This window comes from Nipponia nippon, unplaced genomic scaffold, assembly GCF_047370975.1.
Source record: "Nipponia nippon isolate SJK-2023a ecotype South Korea unplaced genomic scaffold, ASM4737097v1 scaffold_4, whole genome shotgun sequence".
Taxonomy (NCBI): domain Eukaryota; kingdom Metazoa; phylum Chordata; class Aves; order Pelecaniformes; family Threskiornithidae; genus Nipponia; species Nipponia nippon.
The window spans coordinates 123790993-123812283 of record NW_028262358.1 but is presented as its reverse complement, the minus strand read 5'-3'; the positions used below and the strand labels follow the sequence as shown (position 1 = coordinate 123812283).

At 42.8% G+C, this 21291-nt stretch overlaps 1 protein-coding gene across 1 annotated transcript in view; it reads right to left on the bottom strand.

The window, feature by feature from the left end:
• Positions 1-2569: 2569 nt before the first annotated feature.
• The window catches only part of RP1L1 (RP1 like 1), a 43944-nt gene continuing 25222 nt past the window's right edge, over positions 2570-21291 (bottom strand). Inside the window, exons 4-7 of the mRNA XM_087776410.1 lie at positions 10647-10812; positions 4073-8793; positions 3440-3568; positions 2570-3349 (exon numbers count right to left, since the gene is read on the bottom strand). Coding sequence (XP_087632536.1) covers positions 2570-3349; positions 3440-3568; positions 4073-8793; positions 10647-10812 — 5796 coding nt within the window. The remainder of the gene's footprint in view (positions 3350-3439; positions 3569-4072; positions 8794-10646; positions 10813-21291) is intronic.

Below are 21291 nucleotides of genomic sequence, written 5' to 3'. Positions count from 1 at the left end.
CTGTGTGGGTGCTGTCTTTAACCACGAGCATAGGTCTAGACAAGGAGGATTCAGTAGGACTATCAAGTCTGTTGTGAACGGTGGGTGCTTGAAGGCATTTGCAATCAAATCCAGCTCATACAAACAATGTTCACTTATGTGCAAAGCCCAGCACTGAGCTCATGCGCAACAGTTTCTGCTTGAACCTTCAAATAGCACCTTAAAGGGAGCTTTAATGGTACAGAAGCTACAGGACTGGCCCTTGGAGCAGGTATGGTGTTCATCATGTACTCTAGACATGGGAATTAACTTGTTAGTGCAATACTGAGATGCTAGAAAATGTGTAAGTATTGCTGTGTCAGAGAATAAGTTTTCTTTTTCCTGTACTTCAAAGCCAATTGAGTTTTAACATTTAGTTTTAACCTTGTGCTTCAGTTTCTTGAGGTAAGATTTGTTTACACAATTTTAGGGGTGGATTCTATGATTCAGTTTTTTTACATCCATGACTAATGCAGTTTAAGATGCCCTGGAGCAGCCCTGATGTTTACAAGGAGCTTGTGATATGACTCTGGACCTACAGGAGGTCTGCACTCCTTCAGACCAACACTAGGGCGTGATACTGGATTTCCTAGGTCCTCTCAACTGGCACTAAACTTCTTTGTTTAAGCAACTACCTAGACCCTAAACTGTTTGAAAGCTAGTAATCTTAGGTCTGGAAATGTCTACAGAGAAAACATGGAACTGAGGCTACCAGATGAGACGAGATATCAAACTTTGAGATAGGTTCCACTGAGTTGCATCTAGGGAGAGATGTAGTCCCACCTGAGATGTCCTAGGAAACCCAAGACATCCACATGAGGCTAACAGATGGGGTTGCCCTTCTTTTTAGGAAGGCTCAGATCTTTTTTAATTTCTGTGTCTTGAAGACGTTGTGGTTGTCTTGGACTCCCTGGAGGATCTCAGATGGCACTGCAAGCCTTTGTGAGGGCAGCTCAGCTGAGATCTAGCTCTCCACATAGACCCCTATTTCTCAGACACCTACAATAAAGTACGCATATCTGGAGCTGAACCCAATTCTTAATTTGAGTGAAATGAATCTTATCCCTGGAAGTCAATTGATTGGCTCTGAGTTTAAGAAATCAATTCTTAACATGATAACAATATTAATTATTCATTTTTGAATATTGATTATTTCAACATGTCTGCATGCACCTTGACAAACCTGGCACAATACTACACACATACTTTTTCACCATACAATTTAAGGCAGTTTGTTTTCACCCTCTCTTAGTTTTTTGCTGTTTTATTGTCTCTGCAAATTATTGATAAAATGGACTGTTTCCCAAAGAGGTATATGCCTGTATGCAGCTGAGGCATAGTCAAACTTCTCCTGGCATTAGCTGGGCATTTATTCAGAAATGTATATATTGCCGCAGGGAAAAAAAGATACAATCTGGTAGAAAATAGCTGTTAAATGAAGTTTGCAGTTCTGTCATGATTTGTAAAGTCCAACCTCCCCAGTAAATGCTTGAGCCTCTTCCAGTTGTTTGCTGCAGCACAAATGCCCAATGTTTTTCATGTTAAAGGTAAAATTAGTTTAAATATTACTGGTTGTCTGCAAGGGTGAGGCACTACGCAATTGCAAATGCTATTAGCTTCAGAACAGGACCTTGTAGAAAATTGTCTGAGGGATCCCAGATGATTGTAAAGTGCTTTGATACCATCATTGGCATAGTAAAGGTAATCACAAGGAATTGAACTTTACTCATTTCTAATTTGGTCAATATTGCATTCAACCACTTCTCAGATACCTGACAGATGAATTAACTCTTCTTTGTTATCTACTGCCACATCACTACCTACTACAGTGATGGGCACAGTACAAACAGATTGGTGGTCTGGAAGAGGAGACATCTACTGGAATGACCTTTCTGGGTGTTGAGGATTTCCAGTGAAGTGAGGAACGATCTCGACCTCTACTAAGGAAAAACAGAGAAAGCAGGGAAAGGCTTTGATACCTCAGACCCCTTTGCTGGGTACAGGGAAGGTAGGGTAGGGTAGGGTAGGGTAGGGTAGGGTAGGGTAGGGTAGGGTAGGGTAGGGTAGGGTAGGGGGAGGAAATGAATGTACATCTCTGTAGTCTCTGACCAGACTTTGGCAATGAATCCAGATTTTGTCACGTTTCTGTGGATTGGCAATCTTTCCAGGAAAATGGCATGCAACAGTCAAAAGGCATCCCGAAGTTACTCAGAGATGATGCCAGCAGAGCCACAGATCACTCAAGCAGCAAACAGCATGGCTTAAAGAGTAGGAACAAGAAGGTATCACAAACAAAACAGCCTTCCCTTTCCCCAAACCACTTTTCTATTGAAACCACTAAATCTTAATGGGTTTACTAGCCCTCTAGAAATGAGGGCAGGTAATTGCAATCTTACTCACAGGATTCAAGATCAAGTTTACCACACTTAACTCAGAAGAAAAGCCAATTATGATGGCTCAACTCACTGGGGATACTGTAATATGTAATGAAAATATACTTTTAAAAAAGAAAAAAAGGAAGAAAGGAAAAAGCAGTTTTTCATAAGCAGTTCTAGAAGTCCAGGTCATCCTGGTCAATCTCATCAGAGTCTTTTTTCTTTTTAGAAGCCTGAACTTCATCAGTATGTTCAACTTCCTTTGGATCTGCACCTTCAGCATCTGCCTGGTCCTCATCTCCTAAAGGGTCAGTGCATGAAGATGCTTTGTCCTCTTCCTCTTCCTCACTCTCAGGATACATCTGTGAGGGTTTGCTGCTCTCATCACGTTGAACCTCTCCATTGGGGTGGTTGTTCATGGGGTTGTTGTCATCTTCGCATTCCTCTTCACCTTCATCTTCAGACCCCTTCTGGGATTGCTGTGAGAAGTTTCCCACAGAAGAATAACAAGAAAAGTTGGCTGCTTTGTTCAGAGTCTCTAGCTTTTTCCTGTTTTTTTTGCGTTTGGCCTTTGAGGCTTTCTCAGAAATCTTGTTGTTGCCTTTGTCTTCATGTTTTTTATGTGTCTTGTCAGTGTCATCACGGGTAGGTTTCTCATCATTCTCATCATATTTGTCACCTCCTTCACTATTGTTTTCCTCCTCAGCCAAACATGCCTCCTCTTCTGACTCTGGATTTGCATCTTCCACTGCCTCAGCTTCATCCTCCTCAGCTTTCTCACTCCCTTCTGCAGCATCTCCTTCAGGATTGTTGTCAGTTCCAGAGCCATCAGCATCTCCTCTGCATTCAGATATTTCTTTCTCATCATCAGCCCCAGTGTCCTCATCCTCTGGCTCCTCTGCTTCTTCAGCTTCATTGTCAGCTTCATCTTCAGCTTTGGACTTCTCTTCAGCTTCCTGCTCTTCATTTTGAGTTTCTTCTTCTTGTTCTTCCTCTTCCTCATTTGCTTCCTCCTCCTCTTCCTTTGTTTCTTCCTCATCTTTTGCTTCTTCCTCCTCATCTTTTGGGTTTTCTTCCTCTTCTTCCACTTCCTGCTCCTCTTGTTTTGTTTCTTCCTCATCTTCTTTTGCTTCCTCATCCTCCTTTGTTACTACCACTTCTTGCATTTCTTCTTCCTCCTCTTTTGTTTCTTCTTCCTCCTTCATGTCTTCCTCCTCATCTTTTGTTCTTTCTTCCTCCTCCTTCATGCCTTCCTCTTCATCTTGTGTTCCTTCTTCCTCCTCCTCCATGTCTTCCTCTTCTTTTGTTTCTTCCTCCTCCTCCTTCACTTCCTCCTCTGTTTCCTCTTTTGTTTCTTCCTCCTCCTCCTCTTTTGCTTCTTCTTCCTCCTCCTCCACCTCCTCTTCCTCCTTCTCCTTCTCTTCCTCTGCTTTTATTTCCTCTTCCTCCTTTGTTTCTTCTGCTGCTTCCTCTATTACGTCCTCATCTTCTTTCTCTTTTGTTTCTCCCTCTGCATCCTCTTTTGTTTCCTCCTCTTCTTCTGCCTTCATAATTTCTTCTTCCTCTTTCTCTTCTTCCTCCTCTTTTGTTTCGTCTTCTTCTTCTCCTCTCTCTTTCATTTCTTCCCCCACTTCTTCTGCTTCTTCCTTTTCTTCTTCTTTGGTTTCTTCAACTTTAACCTCATCCTCCATCTCACAGTTTTGACTCTCTGATATTTCAGGTCCTTCTCCATCTCCATTCAATGTTGAGCTGCCCAATTTATTTAATTCTGGCCCCTTTTCTTCATCACCCTTCACTTCTGTTTCACTTGGCTGAAGTTCACCCTCATCATTCTCCTCATTTGGATTGCTGTTTTCTGCTGCTTCTTTCACAAAACTGCTGGGAACTGTTTTGATGTCCTGGGCTGCTTCTGAGACACAGGCTTCCTCATTATCATTTTTCTTCAACCTCAGGATTTGCTGCAAATCAAATGCTTTCATGACTGGGGCATTGGCGGCCACCACTGGGTTTCTTGTGAGCTTAGAAGCCATTTTTTTCCTTGAACAAGAGTCACATGGGCAGTATTCCTCCTCACTTGTTTGTTTACTAATACTGGCTTCAAAAGCTGCACTAAATGTTACATTTTCATCTACATCAAATGATAAGTCTGATGTGTCCTCTAGCCTACTCTGGGTCCCATTCTTGTCACTGAAGAGTGACTTTTTATGCATATTCTGCAATCGCCGTCTCCTCTGCTCAGTTTGGAGTGTTAACTCACGTTTGAGTGGTTCATCCGGAGGTCTTGGTGTCTTCTTCCCTGCTCTGGATTTGATCTTCCTCAGCTCCTTCTCTATGCTTTTTTGTATCCTTTTACTCACTTCCTCCTTCAGCTCCAGTATCATTTCATCCATCTGCTGGTTGTTCTGCAGGTTCCACCTGACTTTGAACTCATTCATGGCACTGACATAGTGAGCCATGAACTCCTTCTCGATTTTCTTGAGCAGTCTCAGGACCCAGGCTGGATCTGGATCCATTGAGTTTTGCTGGATGAGGGATGTGCCCACATTGGTGGCCATATTGACTTTGGGCTTTGGGTCATTTGGAGACTCCTTTTCAAGCTGCTCTTCCAAATCTGCTTTCAGTTCTGTCCCACGATCAACATCATTGAGATTTGTATCATCAGTAGTGGTTAGCTGATCAGCTTTCTCTTCAAGATTTTCTTTTGGGAGTTCATCATTCACAGCTTCAGCTTCTTCTTGTTCTCCATTTTCAGCTAATTTGCTGTTTTCTTCATTTTCATTTTCTCTCCCTTCCTCCTGACCATTTTCACAGTTACTGCACTGATCCTCCTTATTCTCTTCTGCCTCCTGAATTAGAGAGTCCTCTCTAGTAGACTGTGCTTTTTCCTCACATTTTGATTTTGAGCAGGCTGTCAAAGGTCGGGATGATGGCTCTTCCTCTACACTTTGCTCCTCAGCCTCAGTCAGTTCAGTTCCAGTCTCTACATTTTCCACTTGTCCGGCTGATTTGAATTCAGCAGTTTTCTGTGCCATTAAAGTGCAGTCCCTGGCACCAGCTGTACTATCTTCTCCTGAGCCATCAGAACCACTGCTGACATCAACCCCAGAGGAGGACATGGGAGTGCAGTCATAATCTACAGATTTTGTGACTTTAAACCCAGAGGCTGTCTTTGCCTGCTCGCTTGCTTCTTGACCTGAACTTGGACCGCTTTTTTCTGCCGTGCATCCAAACCACAGGGCTTGAAAAATATTTAGCAGCTCCATATACCTTGGCTTATTCAAATGTTTTGATTTATCTGATGGATCTTCTGACTCTTCATCAAGGAGCTGGAGACTGGCAAGACAAGTAATCAAAATGTTGGCAGAGTTACTCAGTTTTCTCCCCATAGTGGGGGACACTTCAGGCAAACTGTTTGATCGGTCAAATTTTATTTCATGTTTTGAACTGAGCAAGGCCTTCATGATCTGGACGGAAGTCTGGACAGAGGCTGGCAGGTCTCTTCTGTTGTTATTTTGGCTGGATGTAACTGACTGGCTGCATTCTGGCTGGTCGGCCTTGGCAGATTCGGACACAACCTCGGAGATTAGTTCCTGATTCACACGTTCTTCAGCCTCTTCATTAATAGCAGTGCCTTCTGCTGTCTCTTTTTCCACTTCATCCTTTGCCTCATTTTCAGCCTCCTCCACATTCTTTTTCTCAGCTTTTTCATCCTCTGAGATTTCCTCAGCATTTGTACAGTGTGATACCTCAGTGGTTGCCTCTACACATTCCTCTTCTGCATCATCCTCCATTTCATATTTCATAAGCAATGTTTCAGAAGGGATTTTACTTAGCCATTCTTGCACAACTTCTTCTGGAGATGTATTTGGTAGAGCAGATGGCATTAAATCACTCCCTTCCTCCTGCATGCCTGTACCTTCTAACTCTTCCTCCACTTTTCTGTTGCAAGAGTCATCAATCTCTTTATTCTTCTGATCATTTACTTCGGTTGCAGCTGATTTAGACCCATAGGAAGTTGCTTTGGAGGAATCTATAAGTTCTTTCTGCACTTTTCCTGTGGTCAGCACTGACTCAGTACCTATGCTGCTAATGGAGGAATTCTTCAACATGGTTGACCATTTTTTTTTGCTGTTTGGCTTCCCTTTTGGTGGGGCAGGGCAATGCATACTACATACTGACAAAGTCTCAGACAATGATGCTCGGCTGGAGTTTGACATCTTCACACGAAGATTTCTAGTTTTCATCTGCCTTGATTTTGAAGATTGAGATATGTTTGATTGTGAACACCTATCATCACTTTCCTGGGATATCTGTGTCAACAAACATTTATCTTTTACTTCTGACTTTGAAGAGACACTTGCAGGATTTCCATTCCTAATCCCAGTCTCAGTTAAGGGGTCACCTTTTGAACATATACTCTCACTCATACTTCCATGTCTTGAAGAAAATGCCTCTGAATTCATCTTGAAATGACCCTCTCCAGCTTTTCCATTAGAGCTTGAAACACTTGAGCAGAGGGATGATGGCTTGCTATTTTCTTCTCTACGGCTTCTCTTCTTTGAGCCTTTTGAGGATTCACTGTAGCCATTGGTGGTACTTCTCAAGCTTTTCTCCTCAGTAAAACCTGCAATTGCCTCTGCTTCACTAGTGGATGAAATGTTTGAGTGAAATGATCCTGAGTTATGAGACATGGGGTCTCCAACAGATTTTTTCTTGATTTCACATGAGCTTTTGGAGTAATTAGATGCCCTGCTGCATGATCTCAGATCATCTGCATGTAGAGAATTCTTCTTTTTATTCAGAGTGGATTCAAGTGAAGACACAGACACTTCAGACTGTGCATCCAAATGAATATGACTGTGTTTACTCTTTTTAGATCCTCTGGAAGAGCAAGAGGCATTGCACAGAACGATCTCATCACTGTCACTTCTCTTGCTGTTCCTGTCACTAGCTCTGGAATGGCGGGTTCCTTGCGTAGAACATCGTTCACCTTCACTGCTCTCATCTCTAACTGATTGACTGGGCTTTGTTTTTGCTGACACTGAGCTGACTTCATTGATTTCGTTTTCTTCTTGTTCTGCTTCAACCTCTTCAGCCTCTTTCTTAGGGCAGGACTCACTGGAGAAGGAAGAAACCACTGCATTGTCGTCAGAGTGGTCATCCTGTTCACTCTTTGCTCTTGGTGTAGTACAGTTACTAGACTTGCTGTGCACACTGTTGGCAGGAGTGGAGCACCTAGTGCCATCTTCTTGATTTGCCTTCTGAAGGCTGGAGGAGGACATGCTCCTATCCACGCTACTTGTTTCCTCACATACATTCTTCATGCTCTGTCTGGACTGCAGAGATGACCTTGACATGACACTCCCAACTCTGCTGCTTTCAACCTCTTCCACATCATCCTTTAAGCACTTCACTGAGGAAACTTCAAAACAATTTTCATCTTCATTTTGTGAATTGGTTTTGCTGGCTTCATGGTCTTCGGGAGAGTCCTGAGTATCCAGGTTGTTTTCACAGCTTGAATGTGATATTAAGCCCAAGGATGAAGGTCTCTGACTATTGCTTGTGCTTGTCCGAGTGTATTCTTGCTGGTCTTCTCCATTGGAAGCACCTGTAGACAAATCACTTCGACACGTGCACTTTTTAATGGATCGATATGCCACTCTATTCTCTATGGTCTCTGAGTAGGATGAGGACTCTTGCACAATGTGCTCAGAGAATTCCTCACTGGACGTGGTGTGGAGGCTATCCACAGAAGCCATTTTTTTGTGGACTACTCTCCTCCGGGAAGATGTGCTGGAGCATGATGACCGTGTGTGCCAGGTGCTTCGTACACTGGGCTCTTCCCTCTGTGATGTGTGCATGGGATTTTTCCAAATGTCATAGTCCTGGTGTTTCTGGCCACAGCTATGACAATGAACCTCATCGCATTCTGATTCCTCAAGTTTTGACATGTAAGAATCAATATCACAGGGATATAATGACTCATCTGCCTCTGAGCTGACTTCTGGGTTCGTTTTCTTTATGGGGTCTACTCCACTGTCCTCCTCTACACCTGATTCTTCACAGGGCATCTGGTTCATCAGATTGGACTTTTTGATCTGAGTGGACCATTGCAAAGTCTCATCATTTAGCAAGCGGAAGCGAACTTTCATCTCAACGGACAGGCTACCATCCTTGTTCACATGCACCCGTTTTTCTATGTCATCATTGACCAAGGAATGGACCAGGTCCCCAGGTTTTGGATGCAAGCAACTGTTTGAGAAAGGTGCACCATTATCTGGTGAGGCAACAAGACCATTAGGATATGACTTTTCTGATGATAAAGAAAATCTCATTGACCTGTTACTTGATGATGAGCGTGGATGGATAACACTTTTTTTGGCTTCCAGTCCAAAGTTCACTGGAGTTTGAAATAGGTAAAGAAAAGAAAAATGAAGAGAAATGTTAACTCATATAAAGACGACACAAAATACATAGATTAAATCCTCAAACTAGTGAATACTGATAATATTCCATTAAAGCTAAGCCTATGCTGGTTTACATAATTTGAAAATTTGGCTTTGACTAAGTGATGGCCATAAATGTTAAGTTTTGAATGAATAGTCTGTATTAAAATCTTCTATACCTTAGCTTTATTATTTTTCTAAATCTAAATTGAAACACAAACACTTTTTTTGTTGTCTTATGTGCATGCCAGGAAAAAAAAAATACATATACAAAGCAATTTAGTCCCAAAGTTTCTGTATATTATCACATTGCAAATATCCCTTTATTTACTGTGCAAGTTTTCATCCTTGTTATTCAGTCAGGCAAAATACATGGAGAAGTGACCTTCTTCCTTAGTTAGAGGTCACGTGTCACACATTTGTTGTGCATCATCCAGTTCTCCACTCACATGCCAGGAAACACAGGTGTGCCCGTGTAGATCAGAGCAGCACTCAGTCCCTGCAGGGATGTGCCACTATGAATAATTATAACGCTTATTAAAACATAAAGAACAAATGGAAAAGGAATTGTAAGCTGGTGATAGTTACAAAGAAATAGTGGTAGTTATAGAGGATAGTGTGTATCAGTGATAGTAAGAGAATTTTAACAATTGTAATCCAAAGCACATCTCTATGGCCCAGTGCAGTGATCTGCATAGATTTATTGAAGTCCTAGACCCTTCACTTCAAGCAGAGTATATTGCTATCATGCTGTCTTGCAAGATATGCATCTATCTTGTTTCTAATACATATGTTTTTTCGAAGCTTACTTTTATACATCTAGACAACCACATGCCTCTGTAGGCATATAGATATGCAGCTGAATGGAGGGTGTTTTAGGAAGGAAGTGCTGAACAGGGAGCACACCAACCAAGATCAAGAACACATGAAATAGCTTCTATCTAACCATCCTTATGCATTTGAATGGATATATTTGCTCAATCTCTTGATGGACAAAGCTTCAGCTTATTCCCACTGCTTCCTCCAATTTTTAATGTCTCAGGCAGTGAGTGGGGGATGCCTCTGTCCTTAAGTTTCTACAACTAGTTGTCAACACATGAATGAATCTTTCCTGGCTCCTGGCATTGACAATGGAGAGAAACAGGTGCACCTCCAGAGCAGGTGAGATGAAGTGCCCTCTGGAAATGGGAAGTCTCTCTCCGTAGGCTACTGAGGGTGGCTGGTTTAATTACCTGTGACCTTAGACAACTCATGATGAAGTGCCTAAGAAATATCATCCTGAATAACCCATAACATACTCCATCCTCAACATAACCTTTCCATAAAACATGCTTTATTCCCAAAGGGCTACACCACAGCTGTAACCTGCAGGAGAAACTGTCTCCTGCCAACAAAAACAGGGCATCCTCTGCAGGCAGATGCAGAAGTGCAGGCATTCTATGACAGACAGACAAGGGAATAGAGGATTCGTGGGAAATCTCAAGGGTCTGGGGAGTCTCAGAGGCAGACACAGGAAAGGAGGGAGTTCTGGAAGGAAAAGGAGACACAGAGATATGAAAGAGGAAGGGAAGTCAGCCAGACACGGGGAGCATGTAAAAGAAAGACTGGAGGGTGTAGGGAGGAAATCCTAGAAGGAAACCAGAGAAAAAGAAGGGGAGGATGGAAAGGCCTGGGAGGCAGAGGGAGGGAAGTACATTTTGCACATGAAATCTGCACGTTGGGGCAGTACAATAGGTGCCTGTAATCTCCATGTTGTGGGACACAGACCTGGAGACGACTGTGCAATACGCCCCAGAGTTTTTCTTACTTTCATTGTTTTCATTGACATTGTTGCCATTGGAACGGGGAGCCAGGTCGGGCAGCTTCTCCACCGAGTGTTTCCTCAAATTCTCCATCGATACAGGTTTAAATGGCTCCCGGCCGACACACACCAGCACGCTGGGGCAGTGAAGCAGAGCCTGCATGCTGTCGATCTAGAAAGAGAACAGCAAGTGGATCAACATGAGCAGATAGAGCAGAGCTAGATTCTTCCAGGTCCAGAATCAACTGACATTTATTTGTCACCTAAAATAAAATAAACACGGTTCTGGAGAACTTCAGGGTCTACCAGAGCCTGTTGGCAGGTTCTCTTGCAGTACTCTTCCATTGAAAAAGCAGCTCTGCTAAGTTTTAATCAGATCTGTTAAGACAGGGAAGGGGTGGAAGAGATTGCCTAAGGGAAAAGGTATCATCTTACTTATTACAATGTTTTACAACTTCTGAGAAAGATTTAGGCATAATCAATGTGGTAGTGAGGAAGGAGATGGTACTGGAGGTTTTTCAGTTTCCCTTACAGAAAATTATACTCTTCAATTCTTCTAATTCATTTATGGGACAGCAACTATTACCCAGTAAATGCTACATTCCAGATTGACCATGAGTTCTCTTCCTTCTTCTGCTCAGGAAGGGACAAGACCTGTGACTTCCCTAATATTACCTCAAATACTGTCTCAAACATTACCTCAAGTATTGCCACAATGCTGGACAATGTGGGACATTGTCCCTCAGTGTGGGAAGTGTCTGTGAAAGACTCTCCGTTCCTCCATGAGAACCCAGGCTTACACACTGCCTCTTCATCTTCACCGCATGACCTGTTTCTGGATTAGAATCATAGAATTGTTTAGGTTGGAAAAGACCTTTAAGATCATCAGGTCTAACTGTTAAACTACTGCCAAATCCACCACTAAACCATGTCCCTAAGCACCACATCTACCCATCTTTTAAATACCTCCAGGGCTGAAGACTCAACCACTTCCCTGGGCAGCCTACATACTAAGTCCTTTGTGTCAGCTGCAGCTACTAACAAGGAGCAGAGCTAGACGTGGAAGAAAGTCACTTTTACTCAAAACCAATGTTTACCTAGGATCTAAAGGAGCAGGAATGAGTCTTGTGATGAGCACCGGCTAAACAAAGCTTGGATCCCTCTTCCATCTTGCTTCTGTAATCCCTTATTTGTAAGACTGAAATTAAACTCCCAGGTAAACCACTTGTTGCCTTTTAAAAGAATGAGAAGGTTCTCTTGCTGTCTGAGAGGGCTTTAGGGTGGCCAACACCTGGCAGCTTTGTGCTGTCAGGGGTCTCCACAATCCAGCTAGGATGTTCCTTCCTCCTCAGACTGCTACATCAGGAGAACATCTCTAGAGCATATGGGGACTTACCAATATGGAGTGACCATGCAATGGGCTACCAAGATGTCAGCTAGCACCCATGGTGGGCTGAGCACTATCTTGCCCATAAGATGCACCCTGACCTAACTGTGTCACTTAATCATCAGCCCTTTAAGTAGCAAGTGAGTATGGAAGAGAACAAATCTCAGAGGAGCTGTGATGACAGTTCTGCAGTTGTCACACGTGCCTGACATAACAGAGCATGAAGAAAGGGCCTCATTCTCTAAATATTGCTATAGCAAAGGAATGAAGAATCAGGCCCCCTTCAGAGCCCAAGCCCTTAGTTTGTGAAATGCCTCTGGGGTTTTCTGAGATTAGTTAGTACCACTAGGGCTTTGAGAGGTACTAGGATCATAGTGCTGGATCTTGTGCAAATAAGAGGAGGGTGAATGTGTGGAGGGTGAAAGAACAAGACAGAGACAGAGAGAATCACACTCAAGATCCAGTTAAACACTTCTGGTAATTTTTCTTACAGTAAACCATACGGCATCGACTTTTTAGTTGGAAGACACTAAAACCCCATTGTCTTCCCATTATTTTTTATTTCATCTTTGCACTAGAACAACACTTGAGACCTGAGGCCCATTGAGTTTGTTGCTATAAAAACCCACACTAAGAGAGGCTGTGATCTCTAGAGCTTACATTAAGCACCATTGTGTTTAAAGCAACAAAACTGCTGAGACTATGTGATGAGTACCATGAAACAGAAACAGAAAATAACCCACAAATCTCAGTCTGTCTATGTCTACTGCTTGTCTTTTGGTCCATATATTTCTAAAGGAAACATCTTTCTAGCTCGCTCAAAAAGTGTATAGAAAGCCTGTAATTGAATAAATGACAATATTTTGAGTAGGTTTTTGTCACCTGTGTATGTCTTTTCCTCCTTTACTTTCCTGTTCTTTTTTGTTTTCTTTTTTAGCCCTTTAGTGAGATCTTTTGCCATGTCCTCATACAAGTAGAAAAAAGGTGAGAGTAAAAAAGGAGAAAGAGGAAAGGAAAAACAGGGAGAGAAGAAAGAAAAATAGACATGAAATCTCTTCTGAACCTAATGTAAAACAATCTGTCTTTAAACCCCCACTAAGTTTAGGAACTATTCTTACTTGTAAAGGACATATTTTCAGTTAAAGCTATTTTTTGCCCAGGACATTTCCTCACGTGGTACTGTGTCTGTATAGAAATACTTCAATCACACTCATCACCACTGCGTTGTGTGTGCAGAAAATAGATGGTGCCAATGACACAGCTTCAGGAGTCAATGGAGCTGAGCCAGCTGAGTTACGGAATTTATATATACTGCACAAACCAAATCCTTTCATAAGGAATACATTTGTGTTGTGTGACCTAAAGTAAAGGGTCTGCCATGTAGTATTTCTGGCATCATCAGCTCTTTAGCAGTGTTTATACATATAATATAGCTTTTCTTCCTAATATCTTGCAAGCTTAATCTCTTTGAATTAATAATTGTAGAACTGTATTTAAATTTGGGAAATCAGTACTTCAAAATGCTTCATTGTTAAAAACAGTTTGGTACTTGTAAATACAATTGAATGTTTCCTAAGGGTTAAATAAACCATTTTTCTCACATTGATTTGGTTTAATGCAACATCCATTCTGTCAGGACAGTACAGTACTGTGAAGCTGGGATAACAGTTCATCTCAGTTTGCTCAGCACAGACCTTTCCCACACTGCTGAATGAACCCCATTCTCTCAACAACATGTCACTGCCTGGGCTATACAGAGGACATCTGTCTTCAGGGCAATCAGTATGGCATTTTTTACTAGTGTTAAATAATCTCTAAACAGTGTGTCCCCTCTTAGGTGTTTAGCAACTTGCAGCTTACTCAGCATGTCCCAGGATGAGGTCCATGCATTGCTTTTCAGATTTACTTCTCTGAAGTAAATATGCAAAAATTCTGAAGGAATATGCAAAAATTATTTCTAATGTGAAGGGATCAGATCCTGAACCTGCAGGCATGCCGATGTCTGCTGTTGCTCCTGAACGTGCTGAGTGAAATATTGGCCCCATTTCAACCAGTGGCAGAATTTCCCCTGGCTTTTCTGGAGTCTGCACCACACTGCTTACAACTAGGAAACAATACGAAAACCAGGAGCTTTCTTTTGCTATCCTGCAAGAGAAATGATTCTGTTCTTCTGCTTGGACATAACAACCACCAGAAAAAGAGTTATTATGACTTGTGAAACTGCATTTTCCATGCACTTTCTGCCATTGATTTTCATGCTGGGAGACATCAAATAGAAAATTGGTGAAGTGGCTTGAGAGATCTGATTGCAAGATTTCGCAATAACACCATGGTGAGAAGCAGACACAGTAGCTATTCATATTTCACGAGCATGTGAGCCCCAGAGAAAGAGATGAAATATTATATCTGATTAAATTATGAGAAAATAATCTGATGTTGAATTGCTGTTCAGGATGTGTAAGAGGTGGGAATGTTCTGGCAGAGAGAACAGCGTGAATTCCAGCATATGGGATGTTGTTCAAGGCTGAGATGTGCCTCCCCAAGCACAATCATAGTCTAACCCTCAGGTGTTATCTTACTCTACATTTGTTCTGGGACCTAGGCTTTGTACAGTGCTTTTACAGAATCATAGAATCATTTAGGTTGGAAAAGACCTTTAAGATCATTAAGTCCAACCATAAACCTAGCACTGCCAAGTCCACCACTAAACCATGTCCCTAAGCACCACATCTACCCGTCTTTTAAATACCTCCGGGGACGGAGACTCAACCACTGCCCTGGGCAGCCTGTTCCAATGCCTGACAGCCCTTTTGGTGAAGAAATTTTATAAGCGAGTTCTATAAAGGAACATATTGTCATCATCTCCCTTAGATAAGTTGTGAAAAACAAGTAATAGACATCCTTCTGTGAATGTTGAAAACAAAGGACAGGAAGATAATAACTAGATTTTGCTTTGGATTTTGGACATCTAAAAGTTAGGTGTGTAGGACTGAGCTAGTCAAAAAAGGCTGTAGAGTTGATGTAGAAAGGGCAATTCCTGTATTCTTCATTGGACATCTCTCCTGCTGTGAGACAAATCATGCTCTGGAGATGCCTCTTTCTCCCTTGGTATAAGAGAACCTTGGAATGATTAGGAGAGACGTAGACATCTAAACTGAGGCAGATTAACTCCAGCCAACATGACCACTCAACAGTTATCAGGAAGCATCATCTGAGCTGAATATTGAATATCAGTCTCCAGGGTCCCAAGCCTGTGCTTCCTGAAGTCCATATTATTTCAGTGAGTCACTGCTATTAATTACTATTTTAGGAATACAGTCATTACTAACTTCAGCTGTATAATATTACATGTGGCATAATCCCAATGTAAGTAAAATCAGTAATAGAGCATGTTTGGCCAAATATTATAGGTCTGGCCTGAAGCAGGGAGTCTATCACTACAATAAATATTAAATTATTTTAAAGAGCCCTTTAAGTTCCTTGCAGTTGGTGAAAACCCAAGAGTTCAGAGGCCATTGTCTGACCTTTATTGTATTGGATTATTTATCTATTTATTTATACAGGAAATTCTATTTAAACATAAGAAAAAAAACTTTTTCATTGTGAGGGTGGCCAAACACTGGAAGAGGTTGCTCAGACATGTTGTGGAGTCTCCATCCTTGGAGATATTCAAAACCCAGCTGGACACCTGAACAACCTGAACCTGGCTGGACACCTGAACAACCTGCTCTGGTTGACTGTGCTTTGAAAAGGGGGATTGGATGAGATGATCTTCAGAGGCCTCTTCCAACCTCAGTGATAATACGATTTTGTGATTTATTGTAGGAGAGGTAGTTGTTATTTTCATATAGACATCAGCCTGAGGAAAAGTGTGGTGGAACTCAAAGAGTAGATGGTAGATGTTCTTATCTTCCTCAGCTGTCACAACCAGTGGAGAAAAATAAATGCCAGTAGGGTGGGATGCACTTCATTCTAAAACCTTAGATATTTGGTGCTTTTTTTTAAGGTGGGGAGTAGATCAGAAAATGCCCCAGTGAAATAAAATGGTGGCTACTCATTGGTCAGCACAGATTTTTTCCAACATTAAAGCTTTCTTTGTGCACTCAGAGATGCCATTATCTTTTTCCGAGCAGTAGCCTGTAAGGAAATCCTTCTGGTAAACAGATTCCCCACTTCCCTCTGGCTGCCACAGCAAGATTCTTGAGTATCCATGCCAGGATACTGTATTACAAGAAAACGGTATTACATCCCAGGCCAATTTAGCCACAAAACCCAAATGCAACTGATTGTGAATACTTAAAATCCAGTGATCACTTGAAGGAGTTGTGATGGAGAAGGGAATGCCCTGCCCTATTGCTTCTCCATTAACTCATCACACTTAATTGTAAGTCATCTTTTACAACCTTGGCTTCTCGCACATTGGTGGAGGACAATCGATATTTCTGGGGGACAGGTTACTTCACTCCAGGAAAGCCACCTGATACAGGTGGTAAATCCCCCATCAGACATGCCTGCCTCTTTCACTGACTTGAGAGAAAGTCAATCATCTCAATGCAGTTGTCTAAATGTAGATACCTAGAGCAATTTGAGGTGTTCTAGAATATCGAATATAAGTAGCAGTAAGGTAGTGAGGCCTTTGACACTGTCTCCCACAGCATTCTCCTGGAGAAGCTGGCTGCTTATGGCTTGGATAAGTGCACTCTGCGCTGGATTAAAACCTGGCTGGACGGCTGAGCCCAGAGAGTGGTGGTGAATGGAGTTAAATCCAGTTGATGACCGGTCACGAGTGGTGTTCCCCAGGGTTCAGTATTGGGGCCAGTCCTGTTCAATATCTTCATTGATGATCTGGATGAGGGGATCGAGTGCACCCTCAGTAAGTTTGCAGATGACACCAAGTTGGGTGGAAGTGTTGATCTGCTGGAGGGTAGCAAGGCTCTGCAGAGGGACCTGGCCAGGCTGGGTCGTTGGGCCGGGACCAACGGTATGAGATTCAACAAGGCTCAGGGCCGGGTCCTGCACTTGGGGCACAACAACCCCAGGCAACGCTACAGGCTGGGGGAGGAGTGGCTAGGAGCTGCCTGGCGGGAAAGAACCTGGGGGTGTTGGTCAACAGCTGCTGAACATGAGCCAGCAGTGTGCTCAGGTGGCCAAGAGGGCCAATGGCACCCTGGCTTGTGTCAGGAATAGTGTGGCCAGCAGGAGCAGGGCAGGGATTGTCCCCCTGTGCTGGGCACTGGTGAGGCCACCCCTTGAGTCCTGTGCTCAGCGCTGGGCCCCTCACTCCAAGAAGGACATGGAGGGGCTGGAGTGTGTCCAAAGAAGGGCAACGAAGTTGGTGAAGGGTCTAGAGCACAAGTGTTATGAGAGGCAGCTGAGGTAGCTGGGGTTGTTTAGTCTGGAGAAGAGGAGACTCAGGGGAGACCTTATTGCTCTCTACAACTACCTGAAAAGAGGCTGTAGCGAGGTGGAGGCCACTATCTTCTCCCCAGTAACAAGTGATAGGACAAGAGGAAACAGCCTCAAGCTGCGCCAGGGGAAGTTGAGGTTGGATATTAGAAAAAACTTCTTCACCGAAAGTGTAGTCAAGCATTGGAACAGGCTGCCCAGGGAAGTGGTTAAGTCTTCATCCCTGGAGGTATTCAAAAGACGGGTAGACGTGGTGCTTAAGGACATGGTTTATTGATGGACTTGGCAGTGATAGGTTAACGGTTGGACTCGATGATCTTAAGGGTCTTTTCCAACCTTAATGATTCCATGATTCTATATGCGCATGAGGATGGTAGGATACAAGACCGTGCCCCACCAGATAACAACTGAAAGCTGAGCAGGAAACATCTAGCATATTCATATAGAAATAGTTAGAAAATTAAGTGTCTTCATTTGCAAGCTGAATCCCAAGCCATGGTAACTTCAAGAGTATTTTAATCTGTGATTAAGCAAACAGTCAGGAATAAAATGGAAGAAAATGAATGGCTTACGATAAAGACCTTTGATGGGTTAGGAGAGAGTGGCTTTGGATTGCTCAGGCCCCATTCAAGCCCTTGTTTGAGTTCCCTCAGTGTAATTACCCTATCATATGAGCTCATGGGAAGGGTTGCTCACAGTTAAGGCACTTGAAATTCAGGGATAAAAATCCACTAAGCAAAATTTACAGGGAACAATCTCTAGCAGTTTGCACTCAGTGGGCTGAAATAGACTCCTGTTAAAGTTTTATTGCACAGTCCCTGAAAATGAAATTAAGTTTCTCAGTCTTACTGTAAGACCAGAACCAAATCCCACTGTAACCCATGCAGAGAAACTTGTTGACCTCTACAGACTCTGGGTCAGAAACAAAGAGAATTATGGAGGTGTGAGGAAGTTCTGGACCAGAAAGCAGAAAACTTGTTGCCAATACTTGCCTCTGTTGAAGTATTTTTGGTTGTAGCAATCAACTGCTGGCCCACAAATCACTGTGGTGTCTTAAAGATCAGGTCCTGCCTTGTGAAAAAGTTGCATTTTGCTGTGCTTGAAACGTGTATGCCCAGACTCTTCCAAGGAAATGTCAGCTATGGCTTTAGGTTTCATTGAAGTCTTGGTACTTCTACAGCAAAAATTGTGATTTTTCAAAGCAGTAAAACTTTTGTTTACTTGCATACTTCATTATCTCATACCACAGGAACTCCCTGTCATGGTGCGATATGTCACGTATGGATTGATTCAAAAAAGCTAAATGTTCTTTCCAATAAAAATGTTTCATAGATATTACTCTTAAGCCCCACTGGGGAGGCCACCATGTGTGAGGTGGAAATGAGAGGACATCCTCTCTTCTGAACTACGTCCTTTTTTTCAGATTGTCTCCATGAATGTTAGTGTATGGTAGCCACCATAAAGGGGCTGTGATCTCAGCAAGGACCTCTAGGTGCTACTGCAACACAATTAATAATAAAATGTCATCAATACCTAAACAAGAAAGACAAACATAACATCTCTAAAATAAGGAATTTTTTGCTTGTTGTGGAGAACGTGCTATCCTCTGGCTCTTCCCGGAGAAGAAAGAACCTTCAAAAACCTTACTCACCTCAGAAGCTCCATATAGATACCAGTTTCTGATGAAGGTAAAATGCAGGAAATACCCTTTGTTTTTCCTCTGCTGGCTACCAGCCAACTAAAGACATTTGACAGAGTCAGGGAGAGAAAGAACGGGGAAATAATGCAAGACACGGTTGAGATCACAAGTCCAGAAATTAATCCACCTTCCAAAGAAGTGCAGAGATGCAAGACAGAAACAGGAAAAGCTTGTAACAGACATGTTCAAGAAATGGCTAATGGGCTGAGTTCATTGCCTATCATGCTGACTCATTGCCTTGTTTCCTTGTGCTCTTTCATCTGTTCCTTTTTGTCTTTCATTCAAATTTACAACTCTTTGGAGTGCGAACAGCCCTTTTGTTTTGTAGTTGTACTTCCTTCAATCCAGGGGGATCCAGGCTCTGAACTGGGGTATCTCGGTTTAACAATAATGAATTTTGTATTTTATTTATGCAAAGAACCCATTTGCCCTTCCCTCCCTGAGACTTTGCACTGGAGGAATTAGAGAGTGGTTCTTCTGGGGAGTGGTTTTTTAAAGCTATGCTAATCTGTTGGTCAGAAGGTGAATCACAGGGTGTTGCCACTCCCTGCCCACATGCATATTAGCAAATTAGCGGAAGAAAAGAAGTGGAAGCTATAGGAAAGTGCATTACTTGACCTCACTTTCTCTAACATCATCATGGGCAACCTCCTCCATAGCCTACTACACCCCTTTTCTCATCTCCAGAGAGGCTGGTGGACGTGGCATGGGTGCGTATTTGATGAGCAGCCAGAAGGCTCTCCCCGTCACATCAGAAGGAACGCAGAACAAGAGCTAATATTGAACTTAAAGTGGGAAACTATTGCATAGAAATGGATCTAATCCTCTGCAAACTGTAGCAGCAAAACTATTAGTCTAGAAGACAGTACGCAGCATCCCTTCCTCTCCCACAGCACACCAAAACTCACACGGTCTCCTACACACCACATCAAGCCTCAGGTCTCAAAATCCACGTGCAGGAAGCAGGACAGATGCCAGTGTCCTAGGCTCTTGCAATAGCAGGTAATCTGCTAAATGTAGATTACATGCTGCTACCTTTATTTGACGCTTATATGATGGGAATAAGGGCCAGTCCATTGCTTCAGATACTGAAATGCAGCAGTATAAGATGATTTGTCATACCAACACTTCTAAAAACATTAGCATCTTCTAGAACTGCTCAGACATGAGCTGTCTAGTTTTCTGTTTTGACCACTGTGTAAAGCTGCATGAAAAATGATAGCTTTGGGAGCTGTGATCTGGAAATCAGGCCATGAAGCACTCAAACAGCCAAGTAAAATATGTGAAAGATAGAGGAATAATGCACTGCACTGCTTTCTCAGTCAACCACAGGCAAAGATATGTTTAGCTATTGCACTGCTGGCAGCTTTTCCTGGAGTACTCACAGATGCCTTTTCCCTGTGTGTGACACTTTGCACATGCATAAAGAAAATGTTCTGAGTTTGGCCCTGGAAATAGTCTAGATGAACATGGCCTTCAGCAGATCAGCACAAATACTGCAATCAGAAGTTCAGTGGCCATTGGAAAATGTTTGGGTAGCAGCAGAAGAGAAACACTGCATGGAAAAAGGGGAAGGAAGAGGAAAGACTGAAAAAAAGGCAAGAAAAAAGCAGAAAAGTTTTTGAGAAACAAATGAAGAGGACAAAAAGGGGAAGAAAACTGATTTACAGCCCCGTTCAGTTTGGAAGACAGGCTGCTAGGATCATATGAGGGCTGCCATGGTTACTGCCTCTGCGAAGGATGAGCTGGTTCCTGATGAAGACTATGGGTGTCTTCCTGAAGACTTCCACTGAGCGCTGGATTGAATTGGGGAGGTCCCCACATCGCACTGTCTTCATATGCAAGCTTTTGATGGCCTTTTCCCTACCCACGCACCCTGTCAGCTCAAAATGGGGTCTGAGGCTGTTCTAGTTGCAAATCAGCCAGAGAAACAGAAAATTGCTGTTAAGGGTGCAAATTTCAACATAGAAGAGAGGAAGGCATTTCTTAGTTTTTGCTGCAGATATTTTCCACTTTCTGACACACTGCAATTCCTCACTGAAACCAGAGTCCACCAACTGCCTCTTTGGCACTGGGCTCATTAAATCTGGTCCATCCAACATCAGCATTTGAAAATCATGAGTCAGACTAACATCCACCCCACCCGAAGTGCCTGCCCT